This window comes from Lithobates pipiens, unplaced genomic scaffold (genome assembly GCF_037356315.1).
Source record: "Lithobates pipiens isolate NorthernLeopardFrog02 unplaced genomic scaffold, aLitPip1_a1.2 Scaffold_23, whole genome shotgun sequence".
Classification (NCBI taxonomy): Eukaryota; Metazoa; Chordata; class Amphibia; order Anura; family Ranidae; genus Lithobates; species Lithobates pipiens.
The window spans coordinates 27,455,664-27,477,934 of record NW_027507785.1 but is presented as its reverse complement, the minus strand read 5'-3'; the positions used below and the strand labels follow the sequence as shown (position 1 = coordinate 27,477,934).

Sequence of the window (22,271 nt, the reverse complement as noted above, 5' to 3'; positions counted from 1 at the left end):
TTCTTCTCCTTCCTTTTTTTCTTTCTTTTTTTCTTTTTCTTCTTCTTTTCCCGATAATTTGGATCTCATTGCATAGAATACTAGCTCATTATGAATAACTTTCCTGAGAACGAAGCCCCCAAAGTGGTTCTCCGTTTTCATCTTTACCGCTGCCATGTATCCCGTAGAGTGGCTTCCAGGTCTCGCTACTCCGGCGCTGTGATTCGCCGGAGCTGCGATGACGTCACTTCCGCGCATGTGCACGGGGGCCGACACGAGCGGCATATCGCAGTGATCTGCGGCCTGCTCAGTGCGCCTGCGCCATAGACAGCGGTGCCTGTCTTTTTGTAAATATCTCCTAAACCGTATAGGTTGAGGAGATATTTCTTGCACCTACAGGTAAACCTTAATCTAGGCTTACCTGTAGGTCAAAGTGGTTTGTAAGGGTTTACAACCACTTTAAAGCTAGAGTAAACCCAGTTTCAAAAAAACACATTCCTGGCATTCTGGAAATGCTAATGTTCACATTGGTTGTGCTCTCAAGCAAACTTTCAAACCATCCAATGGCTGGTGTCATAACTGATCACATGTGCAGCATTATGGCAGTTGAAGAATTATTAGAGGCCAAGATGGTGGCTTCCTTGACTGAAAACGATAGAGGGGTTTACTTCCACTTTTAAGTAGAGTTAATGTTAATAAATAGATTTGTTGATATTTTAACTGCCGCGTTTCCCAACAACAATAAAGATTTATTAAAACGAATTTTATTATAGGACCTGAAATTTGACTTGGATTATCTAAACGGATGTGATAAACTCACTTTTGTAAAGTACTAAGAAAAAAGATGACCATTAGGCCCCTTTCACACGGCTATCCAATCAGATCCGCCTGTCAGTTGTTTAGGCAGACCTGATTGAAAGGTCAATGCATTTCTATGGACAGGCGAGTTTACACCCTACCTCCGGGTCCGATCCGGTCCGCTAAAAAAAAAAAAACTGAAGGGGGACCGTCATTTTCTGTTTAGGCGGATTAGATCAGTGGGTAGCAGAGTCTGCTCTATATAAACTGAGCGGAGACAGAGGCTTCATCTGCCTCCTTTGTTCCGATCAGCAGGAGGACTGCCTCGTGCAAAAGGGGCCATACACAAAAGCAGCCGGTTCCTAGCACCATACAAATCACAAGGCATTTTGAACTACCAAGCAAATGTAAGTCCTAGTAAGCCCCTCCCCTGCAGAGCCCCAGGCTGCTTACATATGACTGGCAAGCCAAGCTGTAAGCATTTTGGGACTTGTTATTCCACAGAATGACAACTGGAAATTGCTTTTGCCTATCTACGAAGGTGTGCTGGCACTTGTAGTTTGTCTGATTATACAACCTGAGGAGCTTTGCAGTGACTGACATTTCTAATTTAAGTGGTAATTTTTTTTTTGGTTTGATTAAAGTAAATAAACAAGTAGATTAAAAAAAATGAGAGAGATGAAATTAGACTGGAGTGGAGCTAATTTTATTTAATGCGGTCTGTAAATGTTTGAGTTGTGCAATGTAAACATTAATGTTGCAGAAACACGGCAATTATCTAAAAGGAAAGTATTGCATCTGAGTAATCACTATTGGCTTGAAAAGAAATTGGCGTGCGTCTGTTTATAGATAAAACCCCTAATTCACAAACCCTTTTGCTGCTACACTAAAATTTGTAATCCAGTGTATTTAAAGGGACTGGATACTTCATATCAAGTGGCAGCAGCCATTTGTAAACTGTTGCGACATTCTTGTTTTTTTCTACATTGATAGGGATTGAAACAAAGCACACAATGGTTCTACAAAGTAACTGACTGATTGTTTCTTTTCTGAAATGTTTCTTTTGATTTTATTTCCAGGTTCGACTTGAATGGCCTACAGACTTGGCTGTAAACCCAATGGATAACTCCCTCTATGTTCTCGACAACAATGTAGTGTTGCAGATCTCTGAAAATCACCAGGTCCGTGTTGTAGCCGGAAGACCTATGCACTGCCAGGTTCCTGGCATCGACCACTTCCTCCTCAGCAAAGTAGCAGTCCATGCCACCTTGGAGGCAGCTACTGCCCTGGCTGTATCTCATAATGGCATCTTGTACATTTCGGAAACTGATGAAAAGAAAATCAACAGGATTAGGCAGGTTAGCACCAGTGGGGAAATCTCATTAGTGGCCGGTGCGCCGAGTGGCTGTGATTGCAAAAATGATGCCAGCTGTGAATGCTTTTCAGGAGATGATGGTTACGCCAAGGATGCCAAGCTAAATGCTCCCTCATCTCTAGCTGTATGTGCTGATGGCGACTTGTACGTGGCCGACCTTGGAAATATCCGTATCCGGTTTATCCGGACCAACAAACCATTCCTCAACAGCCAGAACATGTATGAGGTATCATCTCCTATTGACCAGGAGCTGTATCTTTTCGACACAACAGGACGACATCTTTATACCCAAAGCCTTACCACTGGAGATTTTCTCTACAATTTCACCTACACTGCAGATGGTGATCTGACTCTGATTACAGACAATAATGGAAATACCCTAAACATACGAAGGGAGTCCACTGGGATGCCCCTCTGGCTGGTTGTGCCCAATGGTCAAGTCTTCTGGTTGACAATTGGCACCAACAGCGTTCTCAAAAGTATCTCAGAACAGGGTAACGAGTTGGCTTCGATGACCTACCATGGAAACTCTGGTCTGCTTGCTACCAAGAGCAATGAGAATGGATGGACGACGTTCTATGAGTAAGTAGTCAAAATCCTTTGTTTTCTGCTTATCAGTTTAGAGTTCCTCTTTTCTTTTTTCCTTTCCCATCCTCTCCTCTCCAGTCTCCTCTCCTCTCCTCTCCTCTCCTCTCCAGTCTCCTCTCCTCTCCAGTCTCCTCTCCTCTCCTCTCCAGTCTCTGCTCCTCTCCAGTCTCCTCTCCTCTCCTCTCCAGTCTCCTCTCCTCTCCAGTCTCCTCTCCTCTCCAGTCTCCTCTCCTCTCCAGTCTCCTCTCCTCTCCAGTCTCCTCTCCTCTCCAGTTTCCTCTCCTCTCCAGTTTCCTCTCCTCTCCAGTCTCCTCTCCTCTCCTCTCCAGTCTCCTCTCCTCTCCAGTCTCCTCTCCTCTCCAGTCTCCTCTCCTCTCCAGTCTCCTCTCCTCTCTCCTCTCCTCTCTCCTCTCCTCTCTCCTCTCTCCTCTTTCCCTTTTCTTTTCATTTCAGTTTTTTTTGCCTTTGTATTGTTCCTTTTCATTTTATCTCTTTTTCATTTCTTTATCTATCCTTTTCTCTTTCTTTTCTTGTCTATCCCTCTTTTTTGTGCTTTCTTTTTTTATTATTCTTTTTCATTTTTTTTATTCTTTTTCTTTATCTTTTGTCTTTTTTCCCCCTTTTCTTTTTCCCTTTTCCTTCTCCTTTCCTTTCCCTTCTTTTCCTTTCTCTTCTCTGTTTTCTCTCTCTCTCTCTCTCTCTCTCTCTCTCTCTCTCTCTCTCTCTCTCTCTCTCATTGTCTTTATTATTTTTTTCCTTCCTTCTCTTTCTTTATTCTTACATTTTCTTTTCTCGTTCTTCCTCTTTCTCTGTCTTACTTTCTATTCTTTCTATTCCCTTTCCTTTCTCTTTTTTTTTTTTATTTGCTCTTTTTGTTGTTACTTTCCCGTATTTTCCACTTTTTGTTTTAAATGTAATAATTATTATTACATGATTTTATTTATTTTTACTAGACCACTAGTATGATATATGCAATCTTTTCTACCTGTAGCTCTGGTGTTGTCACTATATTCACTATTGTTTTGTAATACGGGGGGGTTGGGTAAAGCACACACCAAGCCAGGTTCGGTTTATGCACACGTCAAGAGTTCAGAGGGGCGGTCAGAGCCCCATAAAACGTCAGTTTCCCTCTATAAAGTATGATAGGCTCTGACAGCACTAGCTGCAAAAAATCTGATCAATTTCCCCAGCAGGCAATGGACCATCAAAGTGCTTGAAAAGAGTGGTATTTTCCTTTTAACAATTGATACTAATAGTTTCCAATCTCCAATAAATAATGTAGGGATCTTTCCGAACACATTCAAAGCCTGCTTCACCCCACAGTACTTCAGGATGAATTTCTTATCGTGGAAGATTATTGTACTTTAGGTGTGGGAAAAAACATTCTCCTCTCGTTCTTGGGTAAAGCTGAAAGCGTGTCATTGTAAATTATTGACCGGCTCGGAAAGACGCTGCCGATTGTGCATGTAATTCCGCCAGTACTAAATTGGATACGAACACGAAAGGGTCAGGTTTTTCCAGCTGAGTTTATTTCCACTTTGCAGGCAACTGACGGACGGCCTTAAAAGGAAGAAATTAGATTTGTGAAGGGGGGGGGGGTTAAGCCGGGTTACTTATACGGCTTTTTACAGCTCGCATAAAAACTGATTTTATTTTCTTTTATACTTAAAAATAAAATTTTGCCAAATAAAGAGGGAGAGATCCTATTGTTGACACGGCTGTAAAAGCCAGTTCAAGGAAAACGAAAAACAGATTTTATGATGCCGATAATGCTTTCATAGATAGCCATGCAGATTTTATGCTCATATATACAGGACATTTGTAAATATATCACATCCACCTCCTGTCTGTAATTTTATGTTGGCTGTGCGCTCTTCAGAAGATCGTAGGATATTGCACTGCAAATAGCAGCAATCGGGCATCTGCCCGTCCTGGGCCTGCTGCAGTATTAAAGCTGAACGCCACACAAATACAGATAATCATAGCCATTAATTGAATTGGATTGGATTGAAAACTGGCTACAAGGGTGAGTTCAGAGGGTGGTGATAAATGGGGAGTACTCGGAATGGTCAGGGGTGGGTAGTAAATGACCTGGAGGATGGGGTAAACAGTTCAAACTCTGTATTTGTGGACGATACTAAGCTACGCAGGGCAATAACTTCTCCGCAGGATGTGGAAAAAAGATCTGAACAAATTAATGGGGTGGGCAACTACATGGCAAATGAGGTTTAATGTAGAAAATTTAAAGAACCTCCGGGGGGAATCGAGGATGGAAAAGGACCTGGGGGTCCTAGTTGATGATAGGCTCAGTAAATGCCACGCTGCTGCTAACAAAGCAAACAGAATATTGGCATTAAAAAGGGGATTAACTCCAGAGATAAAACGATAATTCTCCCGCTCTACAAGACTCTGGTCCGGCCGCACCTGGAGTATACTGTCCAGTTCTGGACTCCAGTCCTCAGGAAGGATGTACTGGAAATAGAGTGAGTACAAAGAAGGGTAACAAAGCTAATAAAGGGTCTGGAGGATATTAGTTATGAGGAAAGGTTGCGAGCACTGAACGTATTCTCTCTGGAGAAGAGACGCTTGAGAGGGGATATGATTTCAATATACAAATACCGTACTGGTGACCCCACAATAGGGATAAAACGTTTTTGCGGAATGGAGTTAAACAAGACTCGTGGCCACTCATTAAAATTAGAAGAAAAGAGGTTTAACCTTAAACTACATAGAGGATTCTTTACTGTAAGAGCGGCGAGGATGTGGAATCCCCTTCCACAGGTGGGAGTCTCTGCGGGGAACATTGATAGTTTCAAGAAACTATTAGAGAAGCACCTGAACGACCACAACATACAGGGATATACAATGTAATACTGACACATAATCACACACATAGGTTGGACTTGATGTCTTTTTTCGACCTCACCTACTATGTAACTATATATTAATAAATTAAATTTTTATTGCAACTAGTGTAAGTAAATTTGAACAGATATCCACTTCTTTCCATCCCCTGCATAGTAACACTTGCGTGTTGCATGCAGATGTGCTGACAAAGCAAGCTGATAGGCGGAACGAGCAGGAGAATAACCTCATCAGTCTGCTGCAACCCTTTCCCTGTCAAGTTGAAAGGCTAGGAGTGGAATGAGAACACCCCACTGTATACCTTAACCCCCATTCAAGTGAGAGTGATGGGAGGCTGTACTGCCTCCTGAGGCTCCGGCATACTGTTGAATGACCAGACATGAGCCCTTGTTTAGAAGGTGGCAGGACATAGCCTCAATTTGGTTGTTTGGGGCACCAGACAGTTCCCTTTTCAGACAACTTAGACCAGGGGTGGGCAACTGCGGCCCTCCTGCTGTTGTGGAACTACATGTCCCATGAGGCATTGCAAGACTGATGGTTACAAGCATGACTCCCAGAGGCATGATGATACTTAGTTTCACAACAGCTTGGAGGGCTGCAGTTGCCTACCCCTGCCTTAAAGGAAGCTTATTGAATTTATAACCATTTACAGTCGGGCTGAAGCCTGCACTCAGAATTTCGTAGGTTAATCCATCTTTCAGCAATGGCTTATAGATATGTGGAAGCCTGTGTGCACTGCTGCAATACAGGAGCATCGAGCCATGACATTCCTAGCCGACTGTCTCCATAATTTATGATATGCTTAATAGCATTGCAAATTAAGCCTGGCAACGTTTAATGGGCACACAGTGTCAGGAGACCCATGGTGAACATTACATGGCCATGCTAGAGCACAGGCAAATCAACAAATGGGGACAAATGTAATAGTTGTATTGGCATTAGTCTGCAGCAGCTAAATCGAAAAAACATTTGGTTCGCACATTTTACTGTGCGTTTTTCCATCTCGTATTCCTACTCCTCTTCTGTTGCTGTTTTAAAGTTACTGTTCAAACTTTGGCCAGACTTTGGACCAAAGAAAGGTGTATTTTGTGGGCAAAACCCGTCATGCGAATCTCAGTCTGATTTGCCTTAAACACCCAGTGCTTGTTCCTACTGGGATTTCATTACCCAGTGAAAGCAGAATAAGGGCGTCGTTAGACTAGGAACCTGAACACTTGAGATCCTTTCCCATCCCCCTATAACATTCACTTTCTAGAGAACAAGATTCTGCAGAGTTTCGGCCAGTGAATTAGTAAAACTCAGTAAGGGTGAACCTCAAGCGCATTCTGCTGCTTCAGCTTACTGTTGTGTTGAGTACAGGTTATACAACCTGGTTCAGATGAAGATTTTTATTGGGTTTATTCCATTTCCATGTGCAGCAGCCTGATGTTTGCACAGGGTTGCTCTTGAATTTATTTGCTAAGTGATAATTGCCTTGGCTAATCGTCAGGAGGTCAATTGATTTGACCCTAATTCTGGAATTGCTGCACTACTCTCTTCTGTCACTGGATGGTCAGGTATCTGGTGACATTAGATAAGACAAGGGCATTGCAAGGACAGATTAGCAATGAGCCAGCCAATGGGCAGGGATTTTCTTGGGTCCCTTGGCCTACTAGGAGAGCCAATTTATTTTGGTGGAGTCAGGTGATCAGGGTTCTGTGGCACCTGGGCGGCTGTCTGCGTGGACGTGTCTTATGCTTCCCCAGGCTGCTCGGCCAGAAACTTAAGGCCTATCCCGGGGACATCTGGCTGCTAGGCTGTCTGAGGAGCCTGTCCAGAAGCATGGATACTGTATAGCCCAGGGATATGCAATTAGCGGACCTTCAGCTGTTGCAAAACTACAAGTCCCATCATGCCTCTGCCTCTGGGTGTCATGCTTGTGGCTCTCAGAGTCTTGCAATGCCTCATAGGACTTGTAGTTTTGCAACAGCTGGAGGTCCACTAATTGCATATCCCTGGTATAGCCTCATGAATGGAGTCAAGGCTACAAAACGGCTGAAACAAGCGGTCTAGTTTTCTTATATTGTTTGTCTTTTGTAACGCATGAACCAACCTTGCCTCTTCACTCATGTCTCCTGTTTTTCAGGTATGATAGTTTTGGGCGGCTGACCAATGTTACGTTCCCCACGGGGCAAGTGAGCAGCTTCCGCAGTGACACAGACAGCTCAGTCCACGTTCAAGTGGAGACATCCAACAAGGAAGATGTAACCATAACAACCAACCTGTCTGCGTCTGGAGCCTTCTACACCCTTCTGCAAGGTGGATTATCCTTTTTGTTTTATGTTTTGTTTAATGTAATTAATGATTTCTGTTATACTTTCTTTTACATAGTATTGAGGTGAAAGGCTAATTCTATGTGTTTTGTCTTCATTAGATCAAGTGCGCAACAGCTATTACATTGGTGCTGATGGATCTCTCCGGCTTATTTTGGCTAACGGTATGGAGGTTGCCCTTCAGACTGAGCCCCACTTGCTGGCGGGCACGGTGAACCCCACTGTTGGCAAACGTAACGTCACCTTGCCGATAGACAATGGACTTAACTTGGTAGAATGGCGCCAGCGGAAGGAACAAGCACGGGGACAGGTCACTGTTTTTGGACGTCGGCTGAGGGTAAGCCATTATTTTTTTTTTGTGCCTACATTTTCTAAAAATGCCTATATGTTTGTTCTTCTTGGTGTTGGTTCAGAGAAAGCTGGCGTCTCGCTGATGAAAATTGGTTCATACAGAATAGTTTCCACTCCTCTGCTGCTAATGATTCTTGAGTGTTCATTCTCAGTGTTGGGTGTTCATTTTCTAGAAAGCGTTAGAAGATTGATGACTGGTTTCAGTTATTGCCAGCTGTTTCTCTAATAAATGCTAGTTGCCTGGCTGTACTTGTCTTCGGTACTCTCTGTGCAGGCAGCAAATTACATCAGAACTTGTGGTCTACATAGTTCTGAGAGAGTCACCCAGAAATTATCAAAACCACTGGATAAGCATGACAGCTAAGTAACTAGCAATTTCAGGAGAGGTCAGCAATGGAAGCCTTCATATGTTTCCATACTGTATTTCCTTTAATGAGGGGGTCTCCAAACTTTTTCAACAAAGGGCCAATTTACTGTCCTTCAGACTCAGGGGCGGCCGGATGTTGGTGTCAGTGGGAGGAGTAGTGTCCCGTCGTTGGTGTCAGTGGGAGTAATAGTGTCCCGTCGTTGGTGTCAGTGGGAGTAATAGTGTCCCGTCGTTGGTGTCAGTGGGAGTAATAGTGTCCCGTCGTTGGTGTCAGTGGGAGGAATAGTGTCCCGTCGTTGGTGTCAGTGGGAGGAATAGTGTCCCGTCGTTGGTGTCAGTGGGAGGAATAGTGTCCCGTCGTTGGTGTCAGTGGGAGGAATAGTGTCCCGTCGTTGGTGTCAGTGGGAGGAATAGTGCCCCGTCGTTGGTGTCAGTGGGAGGAATAGTGCCCCGTCGTTGGTGTCAGTGGGAGGAATAGTGCCCCATCGTTGGTGTCAGTGGGAGGAATAGTGCCCCATCATTGGTGTCAGTGGGAGGAATAGTGCCCCATCGTTTGGTGTTAGTGGGGATGAATAGTACCCCAGCACTGGTGTCAGTGGGAGGAATAGTGCCCCATCGTTTGGTGTCAGTGGGAAGAATTATACCACCTCATTGGTGTCAGTAGGAAGATTGGTGCCCAATAGTTGGTGTCAGTGGGAGGAATGGTGTCTCGTAACAGTGGGAGGAACAGCGCCCCAAGGGTCGGATAAAGGCAAGCACAGGGCCGTATCTGGCCCTCAGGCCGCAGTTTGGAGACCACTGCTTTAATGCTTGGGACTTTGAATATACCCCAGTGTACACAATTACCACGCAAAAATCTTTTTTTTTCCCTATATCATACAGTTTGTATAAAAATCATTTTTTATATCTATATCGGTATGATACCCTAGTGTTCACACATTTTGGCTTTACTGCACGCTTACCCACAAACCTAAACTCAAAGACTATGCTTTAATGCTTGGGAATCTGGAGGAAAATGATTATCGATAAATGATTATCATATTTTAACATGGCCTCCCCCCCGTCAGTAATATATATTCACTCATTCAGGCTTCCTCATTGCCTACCTGCTGCCGCAGTCCACCTTGGGAAAACTTTGGTGTCAGAGCTTACCTGGCTGAATGGCATCACTGCCAGCCATGTGACACTCTTTCGACCTAGTGATTCGCCACTCAGGCTCATTGCACATGGGGGATGACATATGCTCTTGCATGAATGTGCACATGCTTATGAACGTACACCCCTAGACATAGACAGTCTGTCTTCATGCACATGTTTATGCAAATATCAATGTATAGCTGCATTCAGCTATTGACTGCTATGGGTGGCTGTTTGGCACACCAGTGGCTCCCAGGTTGGGAAGTACGCCCAAATTCTATGTTGTACAGCTCCAGGTGCCCATGTGCATGAGGCCCATAACCATCCTGTAAATGTAACGACATTCACGCTGTGCAGCAGCATAACAAAGGTTCTTTGGAACATGTTGGTACGCGAATGACCAGGGCCTCTGAGGTGGTCAAATGGAATAAAGGTTTGTCACCAGACTTCTAGGACCCTTGAAGCTTTTTTAGTAGCCACAAATGTGTGCCGTCACTGACCATTAAAAAAACGATGAAAGAGAAGCACATCAACTTTCAGTCCAGCTTCGGTGCCCACCTACAATTTTTATAGCGGATAACATCATCTTTGCACTGTTTCATGGTGAACAGGCTACAGGTTCGTGAAGTGATTGTTTTTACCCTCTTTAATGTTGTGGATCTGGAACATATTGGTAGAAACGCCTAGGAGAGCAATGTTTCAAGCTCTTCTCTCTGTATATGCTGATACAGCAACTGCTTGGCTTCAGCATATAATGAGGTGAATACCAGTCCCAGGAGTGATAGCACACATGATAATTGATCATAAAACCGTTCAGAAGGCCTGGTTAATCTCATCGACACTTCTGGCAACAGGCCCGCCTCCTCACGCCCCGCGGTGTGAATAACGAGGTGAGGTAATGCTATTATGGCTCCACTCCTACGAATGAGCTGCCAGTGAATGTTGACATTCTGAAGCCTCTTTGTTGCTTTATAAACTCACGGATCAAGTGTGTGTGTGTTTTTTATGCTTCATTACTAAAACAAATCTTAAAACAAAACGTCAAATTGATAGATAGTCCTGTTATCTGCATGCAGCTGAGGTGCCGCTTGTTAAGGCTGCGGAAGTCTCCGTGAGAATGCCGGTCATCCGTTCATTAGAAAACTAAAAATGATGTTAAGGTGGTTAAAGAGGGCCGCCATTTTGTGAGCTATAGTGAGAATACATGTTATATGTTTGTTAAATAGCCACTGACCTCTCCAAGCTAGCCGAAGAGTTGGCTATTCATTGAGCTGGTATGATCTGCTTGAGCCATCAAAGTGGAAATCTAGCATCATGACCTGTAAATGGCTCCCTAGCTCTAGTTCTTGAGTCCGGATCACCATTTCAGGGTGATCTGCATAGAGTTTGTTCCCTGGGCCTGCATAAGTTCTTTCTGGACTTTGCAGTTTCCTCCTACAGTCCATGCTGGACAAAGCAATAGGTTGCTCTAATTCAAAATTGTGGGTTTCAAAATTGTGGGTTTAGTGGTCCGTGAGGTTCGGAAAGTTGGCGACCACTGGTCTATGTGATGCCGCAAGTGCTAAGTGATTGATTGGCCCAGTGCTGTCACATGACGCTAGGGATAGTCCTCAGCCCTATGTAAAAACTTTGACAGGAGTGACTAAGCCTAGGTGAGAGGTGTCTAAGCCCGCCTCTGAAAAGCGTTTTGAGGAACCGGCAATGAGGAAGCCATGTAATGCCTTTTTTAACCCAATTTTTATAACAAAACAAGCCACAACCGTGTGCCTTCAACTTGTTGTGGGGCTTTGCAGCACTTCCCTATTCACTTGAATAGGTCATGTTTTGCAGGCCTGCGACTTTCTGATCATGATACGTTGGTTCATTTTAGCCGTAGTCACGACGTTAAAGTGGTTGTAAACCTCAGACATGAAATATAAACAGAGCAAACCCTTCTATAGTGTGTACTTATCTCAATCCAGAGCACTGTCTGCTGCTTCATTCCTCTGCAGTATAAGCATGAATCACTTCTGATAAGTTTTCCTGACACCAAGAGAAAAATGTCTCCTATGTGCTGTGTGTGGGGGGGGGGGGGGGGGGTGGAGTGTGTCCCTTCCCTCCAATCATCTCTCAGAGCTCTCCTCCCTGAGCTCTGCAGAGTGTGATTTCAGCTCTCCGCCTCCTTTTTTTTTTTTTTTTAAGTCTCAGGCAAGCTTTATAAATTCAGCACTTTGAACAGGTGTATGGACGTTAGCAGGTAGACAGGTACAACTTAGGAGGATTTGTTTAATCGCTATGTATCACCTGAGGATAGTCCCTTCACTGGATATATGTAAGGGTTTAATTCACTTTAAGCATTGGGGTGTAAACACCCCATTTGCTGCCATTGCAGCTTTCGGGGCGCCTAAAAACACAGCTCAAGCACGCATCTTTAACACCCCCAAGCTGCTAGTCCAAACAGGGCCTTCTAGAGATTACCCAGGGCTGTATATCTGTGCTACCAGCAGCCGAGCGTTGAGGTGGGAGGCTAAGGGCGCTTTAAAGGCAACATTGAGTTGCTTTGCATGGGCTAAGCTCTTACATAAACACAACATAAGTTGATTGGTGTCTGACTAAAATGTTCCCAGCGGATGCTCATTAATGAGGTAGGAAGATTAGATTGCAAGATCCTCAGGGGCAGGGAATAATGTGAACAATAAATGAACAGTAGTGAAAAGCAAAATGTAAGTTAGTGCACAGATGGGCGCTTGACACTCCAGGAGGAGATTTTAAGATTCACGCAAGCTGTAAACTGAGCAGATTTCTTACTCAAAATATCCAATTTGCTTATTTACCTTGAAAAAAATAAAATAATTGCCCAGCAGGAAAAATGCATAGTAAATAAAATAGACAAAAACGTAAGGATAGCCAAAAAATTTTTTTTTTTTTAACATTGTGTAGAAGGGTTTAAGATTTTTATTGCTGTCTGAAGTCTCATGGAGATTGTCCTTCACTTCCTGACTGGATGAAAATGTTGCCACCAGGACCAGAAGTAGGGGACAATCGCCAATGGGGACTTTAATTAAAAGCCAACATGCATTCTGGTCTTTTCTTGACTACTGAACATGAGACTTTCTAGTCCTGTGGGCGCCTGTGTTTTGCCGCTTTCCCCTCACTTCCTGTCTTGGTGACGCACCTGGACAGGAACTGAAGAGAGTCGTAACCCCCCGAGGTTGTTTTCCTGTCCTCGCTCTATCCAAAACTAAAAAATACTGGTGGAGATGCGCTGTAATTAATTTGCCTAACAGTGGTGTTGTGCTCATAACTCATTTTAGCTATCATTTCCAACAGGTGCACAACAGAAACTTGCTTTCTCTGGATTTTGACCGTGTTACGAGAACAGAAAAAATTAATGACGATCACAGGAAGTTCACCCTGAGGATCCTGTATGATCAGGCAGGAAGGCCGAGCCTCTGGTCCCCATCCAATGGGCTGAATGGGGTAAATGTGACTTACTCCCCTGGAGGACACGTGGCAGGGATTCAGAGAGGAACCATGTCTGAAAGGATGGAGTATGACCAGACTGGGAGACTTACATCTCGGACATTTGCTGATGGAAAATCATGGACTTATACATACTTAGAAAAGGTTCGGAGCACCTCTGATATGCCCATAACTGTTGTAACTACAAATACATTTGTATATTATTGTGAAGGTATAACTTTTATCATGTTTTCAGCAATGAAGGTGGTCATTTTAGATGCTGTGTTGAGGTAACTTTTGAGATATTGAAATATCTAATTTGAATGTGGAACAAACAGTTGATGTTGTTTGGACATCTTAAGCCGGCCATAGACAGTTCGAATCTCAGCCCATTCAGCAAGAACCAGCTGAGATTCAAACCATGTATGGGTAGTCTGAATGTACCCAAGTTAAGTTAAACACAACACAAGTTTATCAATTGGTAACAGGAGCTGATGAATTGATCAACTTGAGTACAATCAGCCTTCCAGATCTTACATGTGATTATTGCTAGCAGCTATCATAGCTGCTAACAATAATCACTGTTCTTCCAGGGGGCCCGACTCCCCCCCCCCGATCCTCCCCCCACCCCACTCTGATCCCCCACCCCCATGACTGGGAGAACACAATGTCTGTACAAGAGGGATTCCCCCATCAACACTGACAGTGTTGATGGTGGAGTCAAGCTATTTTCTTTCCTGCAAAGAGTTGCAGGAGACAAAATTGCACTAGGCTGCATTCACACCTGAACATTTTGTAGTTCAAAGACGCTCAACAAGCAAAATCGTATTCATTTCTATGGCCCCTGTTCAAGCTTAGATGTTAACTGGGGCCTTTGAAATGAATGGGATTTTGCTTGTTTAGCATCCACGGGCATTGAGCTTCGAGATAAAAAAACTTCTCGGGTGAGAATGCAGCCCTGATGCTTCTTGAAAGGCCCCCGTTTCAACTAGGGGGAGGCTCCAGTGGAGACCCAAAACATAGGCTAAATATATCTCCCATTGGCCTGAAAATAGCAAAAAAACTCAAAAGGAACTCCCTTTGAGCTGATCATTGTTTGAGCAAAGTCCGTAATCATGATCAGTGTGTGAATTGAGAGCAAACAGTTGAGGTCCTTTGGACATCTTATGCCGCGGACACACGATCGGACTATCCGGCGGACTTAGTCCGACGGACAAACCGCGGACTTTGAAGCAGACTTTCCGAATGAGCAGAATTGCCCACACACGACCGGACTTTTGAAATGAACGTGGGGGGTGCTTTGGGGAATGTGATGATGTACCTACTGAAGCCTCAAGTCTGAGGTGTAGAGGAAATAGAAGTACACATCTGCTGAAAACGGTTTGATCAATCCTTTTACTTATAAAGTGTAAAAATAATATAGTATGATTGCTGTAGTGACAAGTGTATGGTATTACTTTTTATTAAATTAACTTTTTCTTCTCTTCTTCTTTAGTCAATGGTGCTACTTCTTCACAGCCAGAGACAGTACATCTTTGAGTTTGATAAAAACAACCGCCTTTCTTCTGTTACTATGCCCAACGTGGCCAGACAAACCTTGGAAACTGTCCGCTCTGTCGGATACTACAGAAACATCTACCGACCTCCAGAGGGCAATGACTCTATTCTGCAAGACTTTTCCGAAGAAGGCCATCTTCTACAAACATTGTACATGGGTACTGGAAGACGCGTAATATACAAATACGGAAAACTATCAAAACTTGCAGAGATTCTGTATGACACCACCAAAATAGCTTTCACGTATGATGAAACTGCGGGCATGCTAAAAACTGTCAACTTGCAGAATGATGGTTTCACGTGCACCATCCGTTACCGACAGATCGGACCTCTGATCGATAGACAGATATTCCGTTTTACCGAAGAAGGCATGGTTAATGCCAGATTCGACTACAATTATGACAATAGCTTTCGAGTCACCAGCATGCAGGCTGTTATCAATGAGACACCGTTGCCAATTGACTTGTACAGGTATGATGATGTCTCGGGCAAGACTGAACAATTTGGGAAGTTTGGCGTAATTTACTACAATATCAACCAGATCATAACTACAGCGGTCATGACGCACACTAAACAGTTTGACACCTATGGGCGAGTGCGGGAATTACAATATGAGATCTTCAGGTCCATGATGTTCTGGATGATGTTGCAGTACGACAATATGGGACGGGTGGTAAAGAAGGAGTTAAAAGTTGGACCCTATGCTAACTCCACACGGTACACCTATGAGTATGATAATGATGGACAATTGCAAACCGTTTTCGTCAATGACAAACAGCAGTGGAGGTATAATTATGACTTGAATGGAAATTTACACTTGCTAAATCCGGGGAACAGCATTCGCCTCATGCCACTACGGTATGATCTGAGGGATCGGATAACTAGATTGGGTGATGTCCAGTATCGGATGGATGAAGATGGTTTTCTTAAGCAAAGGGGAAGTGATATTTTCGATTTTAACTCAGCCGGTCTTCTTGTTAAAGCATATAATAAAGTCAGTGGTTGGAGTGTGCGGTATAGATATGATGGCCTTGGAAGGAGAATTTCACGGAAAACCAACAATGGTCACCACTTACAGTTTTTTTATGCCGACCTGGCAAACCCCACTAGGATCACACACTTCTACAACCATTCAAGCTCTGAAATTGCTTCCCTCTATTATGACCTTCAAGGCCATCTCTTTGCCATGGAGTTAAGCAGTGGAGATGAGTTTTACATCGCCTGCGACAATATTGGAACACCTATGGCAGTTTTCACCGGCTCCGGGCTTATGATCAAGCAGATTTTATATACTGCCTATGGTGAAATTTACCATGACTCAAACCCAAACTTTCAGCTCATTGTAGGTTACCATGGTGGCCTCTTTGACCCTCTCACTAAGCTTATCCATATGGGTCGCCGTGAGTACGACGTGTTAGCTGGCCGATGGACAAGTCCTGACCATGACATCTGGAAGCAGCTAAGCACCACCAACATCATGCCTTTCAACCTTTATATGTTCAAAAACAACAACCCAGTAAGCCGACCGCAAGACACCAAGTGCTACATGACGGGTAAGGTTAATGTGAAAAGCAAACCAATGTTCTTTCTTAATGGGCCCAAGCAGTAGGGTTAGATGTCAAACCCTTGATGACTCACCTCAAAATGGGTCTCATATAAAACTTGCGTGGCCGTTTTTCTCCACTTTCCTTCCATTGTGTATCTTGGTGTGCATCTCGTCTAGGGTACGCTACGACAATGTTGCTCATCATTGTGTTGACGGCATGCATTATGTCGTATTGCTCATCATTGTGTTTGATGGCCCACAATTATTGTCATTCTCAGGCTTTATTGTGTGCAATTTACGTTTGTCAGGGACATTTAGAGACTGGGGCAAATGTCTGATGTGTTTCTACTGTAAAATGTTACTGGTTTGACCTGGTAGTAAAAGAGCCTTAATGACCCATTGTGATTTTTTTTCTTTCTTTCTTGGAAAAGCAAAACTCTAATATCTGGAAGGTGAAGGTGTATACCCTATATTAAAAAAAAAAAGTTTTGTCTGGGAACAAAAGTTTCATATATGACCTTTGTAGAGAAATATAATGGCATTTGATTTTTGCTTTGGAGGAGCTTTAAGGTCTTCATTTGAAGTCGTTTTCTGTCTCCACTACTGTCTCTACCGCATGGCCATGTTATTTTCCAGTTGTGACATCAGGTTCAGGGAGAAGATCCCCTGCTGGCTGTCACGGGGGGGGGGGGGGGGGAAGAGGGGGGAGGAGAGTCTGCAGATGCTGGAACATGTTACACTTTACACCCGTTTTTAGGGTGGAACATGTTCCCAGTGTGAATCTATCCTTTAATTCAGGGTGTACCCATGATACTGGATTCACAGAGTATTATAGGTATTTTATAGAGTGAACCACAACAGCAGCTGCTTACCTTCACACTCTTTCTAATAGAAACTCCTTGTTGCTCTTTCAGAGCCAAACAGGCATGGAGGGGTAGACGTTACTGCTCTGACTACAGTGTGTGTGTGTTTTAGCTTGAGCTATTGAACTCTTTAAACCACAGAACAGCTAAGAACATTGAGGTAAACTTGAACAAGAGCTTAAGGCAGCACGTTATGGCTAGAAAAATAAATTGTTTTCTAGTCCCAAATATATATATATATTATACAAATTCAAAAACATTCTACATTGCTTTTAACAAAAGTTGTTATAGGCTTTTTCAAGGCTTCAGCTGTTTTTTGTTTGCAGTTTTATTTATTTATGAGGAAAGTGTAAATGATCTGGTTCCAGGACAGGCAGCTTCTACACCTCAAAGGATCTCCACAGTTTCCTTGGCTTATAGTGAAATGTAAGGGTTGAAATGTAAGCGCCACACCACTGCTAAGAGGTCCAGATACAACTTTATTCCAGTAAAGGTTAGGAGTACAGATCAAGATATAGCCAACCTGTTTCAGGGATCTACGTGCCCCCTAAGTGCTTGCGAAACAAGCTCCTGATTAGGCATGTGCTTTCAACTCATACTGGAATAAATACCGTTGTAGGTCCAGTTTACTACTGGTTTGTTTACTTGGTTGCCAGTCAAGCCCTGATGAAGGGGGCACAGAACCCCCAAAAGTTCTCCCTGAACCCCCAAAATGCATGGGCTATTTCTTGATCTTTACCCTAACCTGGAATCAAGTGTTATCTGGACCTCTTAGCAGTGGTGTGGCACTTAAATTTCAACCCTTCTTAGTTATTTTGAGTTTGTTTATATGTAAAAACACCTAAAAAAGAAAAGCTCTCAGATTAAAAAAAAAAAACACACACAATTTGAATGATTACTGGCCCTTTAGCACGTGGCTTATCCTCAACCTGGCTCAGCGACGGCAGCCGGCAAAGCCGGCCCCTTAGTGAGGGCGTCTTGCGGCAGCATCATTAAAGAGTAACTTGTACAAGTAGCAAGCTGGCAGTTAATTAAACATGGCATTTGATCACGACCTCTGTTTTTTTTCATCAAGGACATTATTAAAAGGCAAGAGTACAGTGTGATTGATTATTATACTAGGAATCATTACTCAAATAATGGATGAAGAACTAGGACACGGGTGCAGACTGTGCAGGCGTTTAACCATCCTTGTACGGTCCAGATGCCGTTCCTACAAGCTGACAAGGCCGATTAATTACTCTTTATTCTATGCCACTGTCATTATTTAAATATGCTTACAAATAATCGGCACCGGTGGCAAATCTTTATAGCACGTGTTTTTTTGTTTTTTTTTAATTCTTTAATGAATAAGTGCATCATTGTGAATAAAAAAAAAATCTGTTTGCATATGTGAATGATTCAGTGCTGCCACCCTACAATTATTTATATACAGCACATGCCCTTGTGAGGTGTCTGAAAGCAAGCCAAAAAGAAAATGTTTTGAGAAAAGAGACTGTAGGGTTTTCTAGTGTTCTATGAAACAGACAGGCAGGCTCTTTGCTGATCCCTGCAACCACTTTTGAGTTGGCTTGTAGCATGTGTAGGTTGAAGTTCATGGGAATGCCTTTTTTGATATATGCACAGAGGCGCATGGTACTCCTGCGTTAAAAAAAAAAAAATCATACTGTGCAATCCTTTACAAGCCAAGCACTGCTTGGCATGCATCTCCAAAGACATGCATGTCTTCACCCAGCTTTGTTTTGGCTATATTTTTAGATATAAGGCTTCCTTACATGTAGGTGATTGCCAGGTATTGTCAGATTAATTTGGTTCCAGCAGGCTTTGAACATGTACATAAGTGGTAAGGATAAGGAAGTTATGTTAAAAGGTTTTATTTGAAGCTTGAAGGTGTGATTCAGCCCCTTGTCTCTGATCATGGTTACCCTCCAGTGGTGACATCTTCCTGCCATATTTCCTGACTCTGCTGTTCTCTATGTGGAAATTTTGAGTGCTCCTGGCTTCCTTTTGTGTGTTCTTCTGTTACATTCTCCATAATATACAGTTAATAAAAGATTCAGCAGGGATGGTGGGGATCCCTCATAATGGGTACAGCAGGGGTACAGACCCAGGAACTCAGTCCACGCATGGTGGAACCCCTTCATAGTGGGCACAGAAGGTGCACAGACCCAGGAACTCAGACCAAGCATGGTGGGAACCCCTCATAATGAGCATGGAAGGTGTACAGAGCCAGGAACTCAGAGCAGGGATAGATGGAGTTGCCTAGAGCACAGGTATGGTGGGAACTCCTCATAATGGGCACAGCAGGTGTACAAACCTGTGAGCTTAGCAAAGGGGTGCTAGGACTCTTTCATAATGGGATCAGCAAGCGTGCAGACCATAGAACTCAGTAAAGGGATGGTGGGAACCCCTTATAATGGCCACAGTAGGTAAACCGACCCTGGAACTGAGTAAAGGGATGGTGGGAACCCCTCATAATGGGCACAGTAGATATACAGACCCAATAACTCAGCAAAGGGGTGGTGGTAATCCCTCATAATGGGCTCAGAAAGTGTGCAGACCTGGAAACTCAGCAAAGGGCTAGTGGGAAAATCTCTTAATGAACACAGCAGTTGTCCAGACCAAGGATTGCAGCACAGGCAGGGTGAGAGACCCTCATAATGGGCACAGCAGGTGTGCAGACCCAGGAACTCCGCACAGTGATGGTGGGAACTCCTCATAATGGGCACAGTAGGTATACAGACCCAGGAACTCAGCACAGGGATGGTGGGAGCCCCCATAATGGCCACAGTAGGTGTACAGATTTGGGAACGCAGCACAGGGATGGTGGGAAACCCTCATTATGAGCACAGCAGGTTTGCAGAGCTGGAAACTCGGCACAGGAATTTTGGGAAACCCTTATAATGGGAACAGCAGTTGTACAGACCCAGGAACCCAGAACAGGGATAGTTGAATTCCCCACATGTGCAGACACAGGGACTCGGCAAAAGGATGGTAGGAACTTCTCACAATGGGTACAGCAGTTGTGCAGACCTAGGAACCCAGCTCAGGGATGGTTGGAGCCCTTATAATGGACACACCGGGTGTACAGACCTGGACATTTAGTGAAAGGATGGTGGGATCTCTTTATGATGGGCACAGCTGATGTACAGACCCAAGAACTCAGATGCACTGCGACCTCTTTAAACTTCAATGATGCCGATAATCTCATGTTCAGATTCAATAAGCCTGATCCCAAACTGCACAATGCTCAATGTTGTCTTCTTCTTTCACCTAGATGTGAACAGTTGGCTTCTGACCTTCGGCTTCCAGTTGCACAACGTCATTCCTGGTTACCCCAGGCCGGAGATCGATGCCATGGAACCGTCATACGAACTACAGAGCACTCAGATGAAGACGCAGGAATGGGATAACAGCAAGGTAATGTGGGTTGCTATGTCGCTTTACTGATGTAGAACTTCCAAGAAAATATATTGGGATCCTCCATATTCAAAAAAAATTCCCAATGTCTACTTTCCTCCCCGGCATGCTCCAGTGTGTTGTCCCCGTCTTCCTCCTCAGCCAAATGCTGGCAGGCATCTTCGTGCAGAACAACAGTTATTTTATTCTGCTCAATTCCTGTGAGCCCTCCCTGTGGTTTTACAGGGGGCACAGGTTGGTCTCACAGTACTTCGGGACTTAACTAATGCAAACAACGCTCTGCCTGGAATAGTGTCCAGAATCGGAAGAAAATGAGGAGGCTTCCGTGACATCACCGGACCAGCTAGTGGACTGCAATAAAACATTTGTCTATTTTTTTTTTTTTAAATAAGAGGATAGACTTCAGGAATTGGTGGGAGTCAGGGGGTTAAATCCTGACATTCCACGTAAAAGGCTCAATTCATATATGTGCATTGCAGGAATGAGCAAAAAAAGTGTGCCTTCCTGCAACGTACAAAAAATGTGCTACCCAGCAGTACCATTAATTCTTGAAACACCCCCACACACCGTGCTAACGTGCGGTTTTGCATTAAAAAAGAAGCATCGTGTATTTTGGTGCAATGTGGTTTTAAAAATGACTCATGCATTTCCTTTTTGCATTTTCAACATGTAGAGCAATGAATGGCGTAATGCACAAAATCATAGAAAAGTGTGCATGCACCGTTGCACCTGCATAGGTGGGAACGAAGCTTAAGGCTAGATTCACAAGTGTGATGCAGCAGCTTTCGTTGCTGCGCATTTTTTCAGGTATGCGGTAGAGCAACCCATTCATTTCAATGGGCTGTTTACCGCATCCGAAAAAGGGCATGACCTTTTTTTTTTGTTTTATTGCGCTGCAGAAGAAAGCATGGTCTTTTGTTACCATGCATTTTGGCATGCTATTATGTGAGCATGTTAGCTAGGTGTGTTGGGGGTGCCATTAAGACTTAAAGTAATTGTAAAGATTGTGATTTTTTTTAAATAACAAACATGTTATGCTTTGTGCATTGGTTTTGCATAGAGCAGTTCCAAATTCCCTTTTTGGGTCCCCTGTCGGTGGTCCTGGCTTCGCCCTTCTGCTGAGTGCCTCCAATAGCAAGTTTCTTGCTATGGGGGCACTCAAACAGGCTCGCTCCCAAGCCAGGCTCCTGTGAATGGACATTAGCGAGGCTTGGCCCTGCTCCCGCTGTTTCCTCGTTGTCTCACTGGCTGTGATCAACAGCAGTGGGAGCCAATGGCTCCCACTGCTGTGTAAGCTGATGACGAGAGGGAGAGCCGCTGCTCTCATGCACATTGCTGGATCAAGATGTGACTCAGGTAAGTATAAGGTGGGAGGCTGTACCCTGAAGGGTTTTTTTTTGTACCTTTTAATGCAGAGGCTTCAGTGGGGGGGCAGATCTGTGTCAGACATTGGCAGACACTGCCAAGAACTGCACAGGCAGCAGGATTTTCAGTATCCCATTATCTCTGAGGTGGCATATTGGTGCGAAAGTAGATGCTGACCTTGGATGATTCCTGAACAAAGATGGCACTGTCCTCCTAGGGAGAAAAGGGGGATTACTGGGATTTGTGTGCGAGGTAATAAACACCTGATACATTACTGAGCATGAAAAATTATATCTGATGCCAGGTC

At 43.9% G+C, this 22,271-nt stretch overlaps 1 protein-coding gene across 12 annotated transcripts in view; it reads left to right on the top strand.

Annotated features, from left to right (window-relative positions):
• TENM4 (teneurin transmembrane protein 4) overlaps positions 1–22,271 on the top strand; it is a 2,098,843-nt gene that overhangs the window by 2,028,613 nt on the left and 47,959 nt on the right. For all 12 annotated transcript variants that reach the window (XM_077451390.1, XM_077451387.1, XM_077451388.1 and 9 more), the window contains 6 exons: positions 1,857–2,734; positions 7,731–7,903; positions 8,019–8,254; positions 13,082–13,378; positions 14,709–16,323; positions 20,457–20,599. In XM_077451390.1, coding sequence (XP_077307516.1) covers positions 1,857–2,734; positions 7,731–7,903; positions 8,019–8,254; positions 13,082–13,378; positions 14,709–16,323; positions 20,457–20,599 — 3,342 coding nt within the window. The remainder of the gene's footprint in view (positions 1–1,856; positions 2,735–7,730; positions 7,904–8,018; positions 8,255–13,081; positions 13,379–14,708; positions 16,324–20,456; positions 20,600–22,271) is intronic.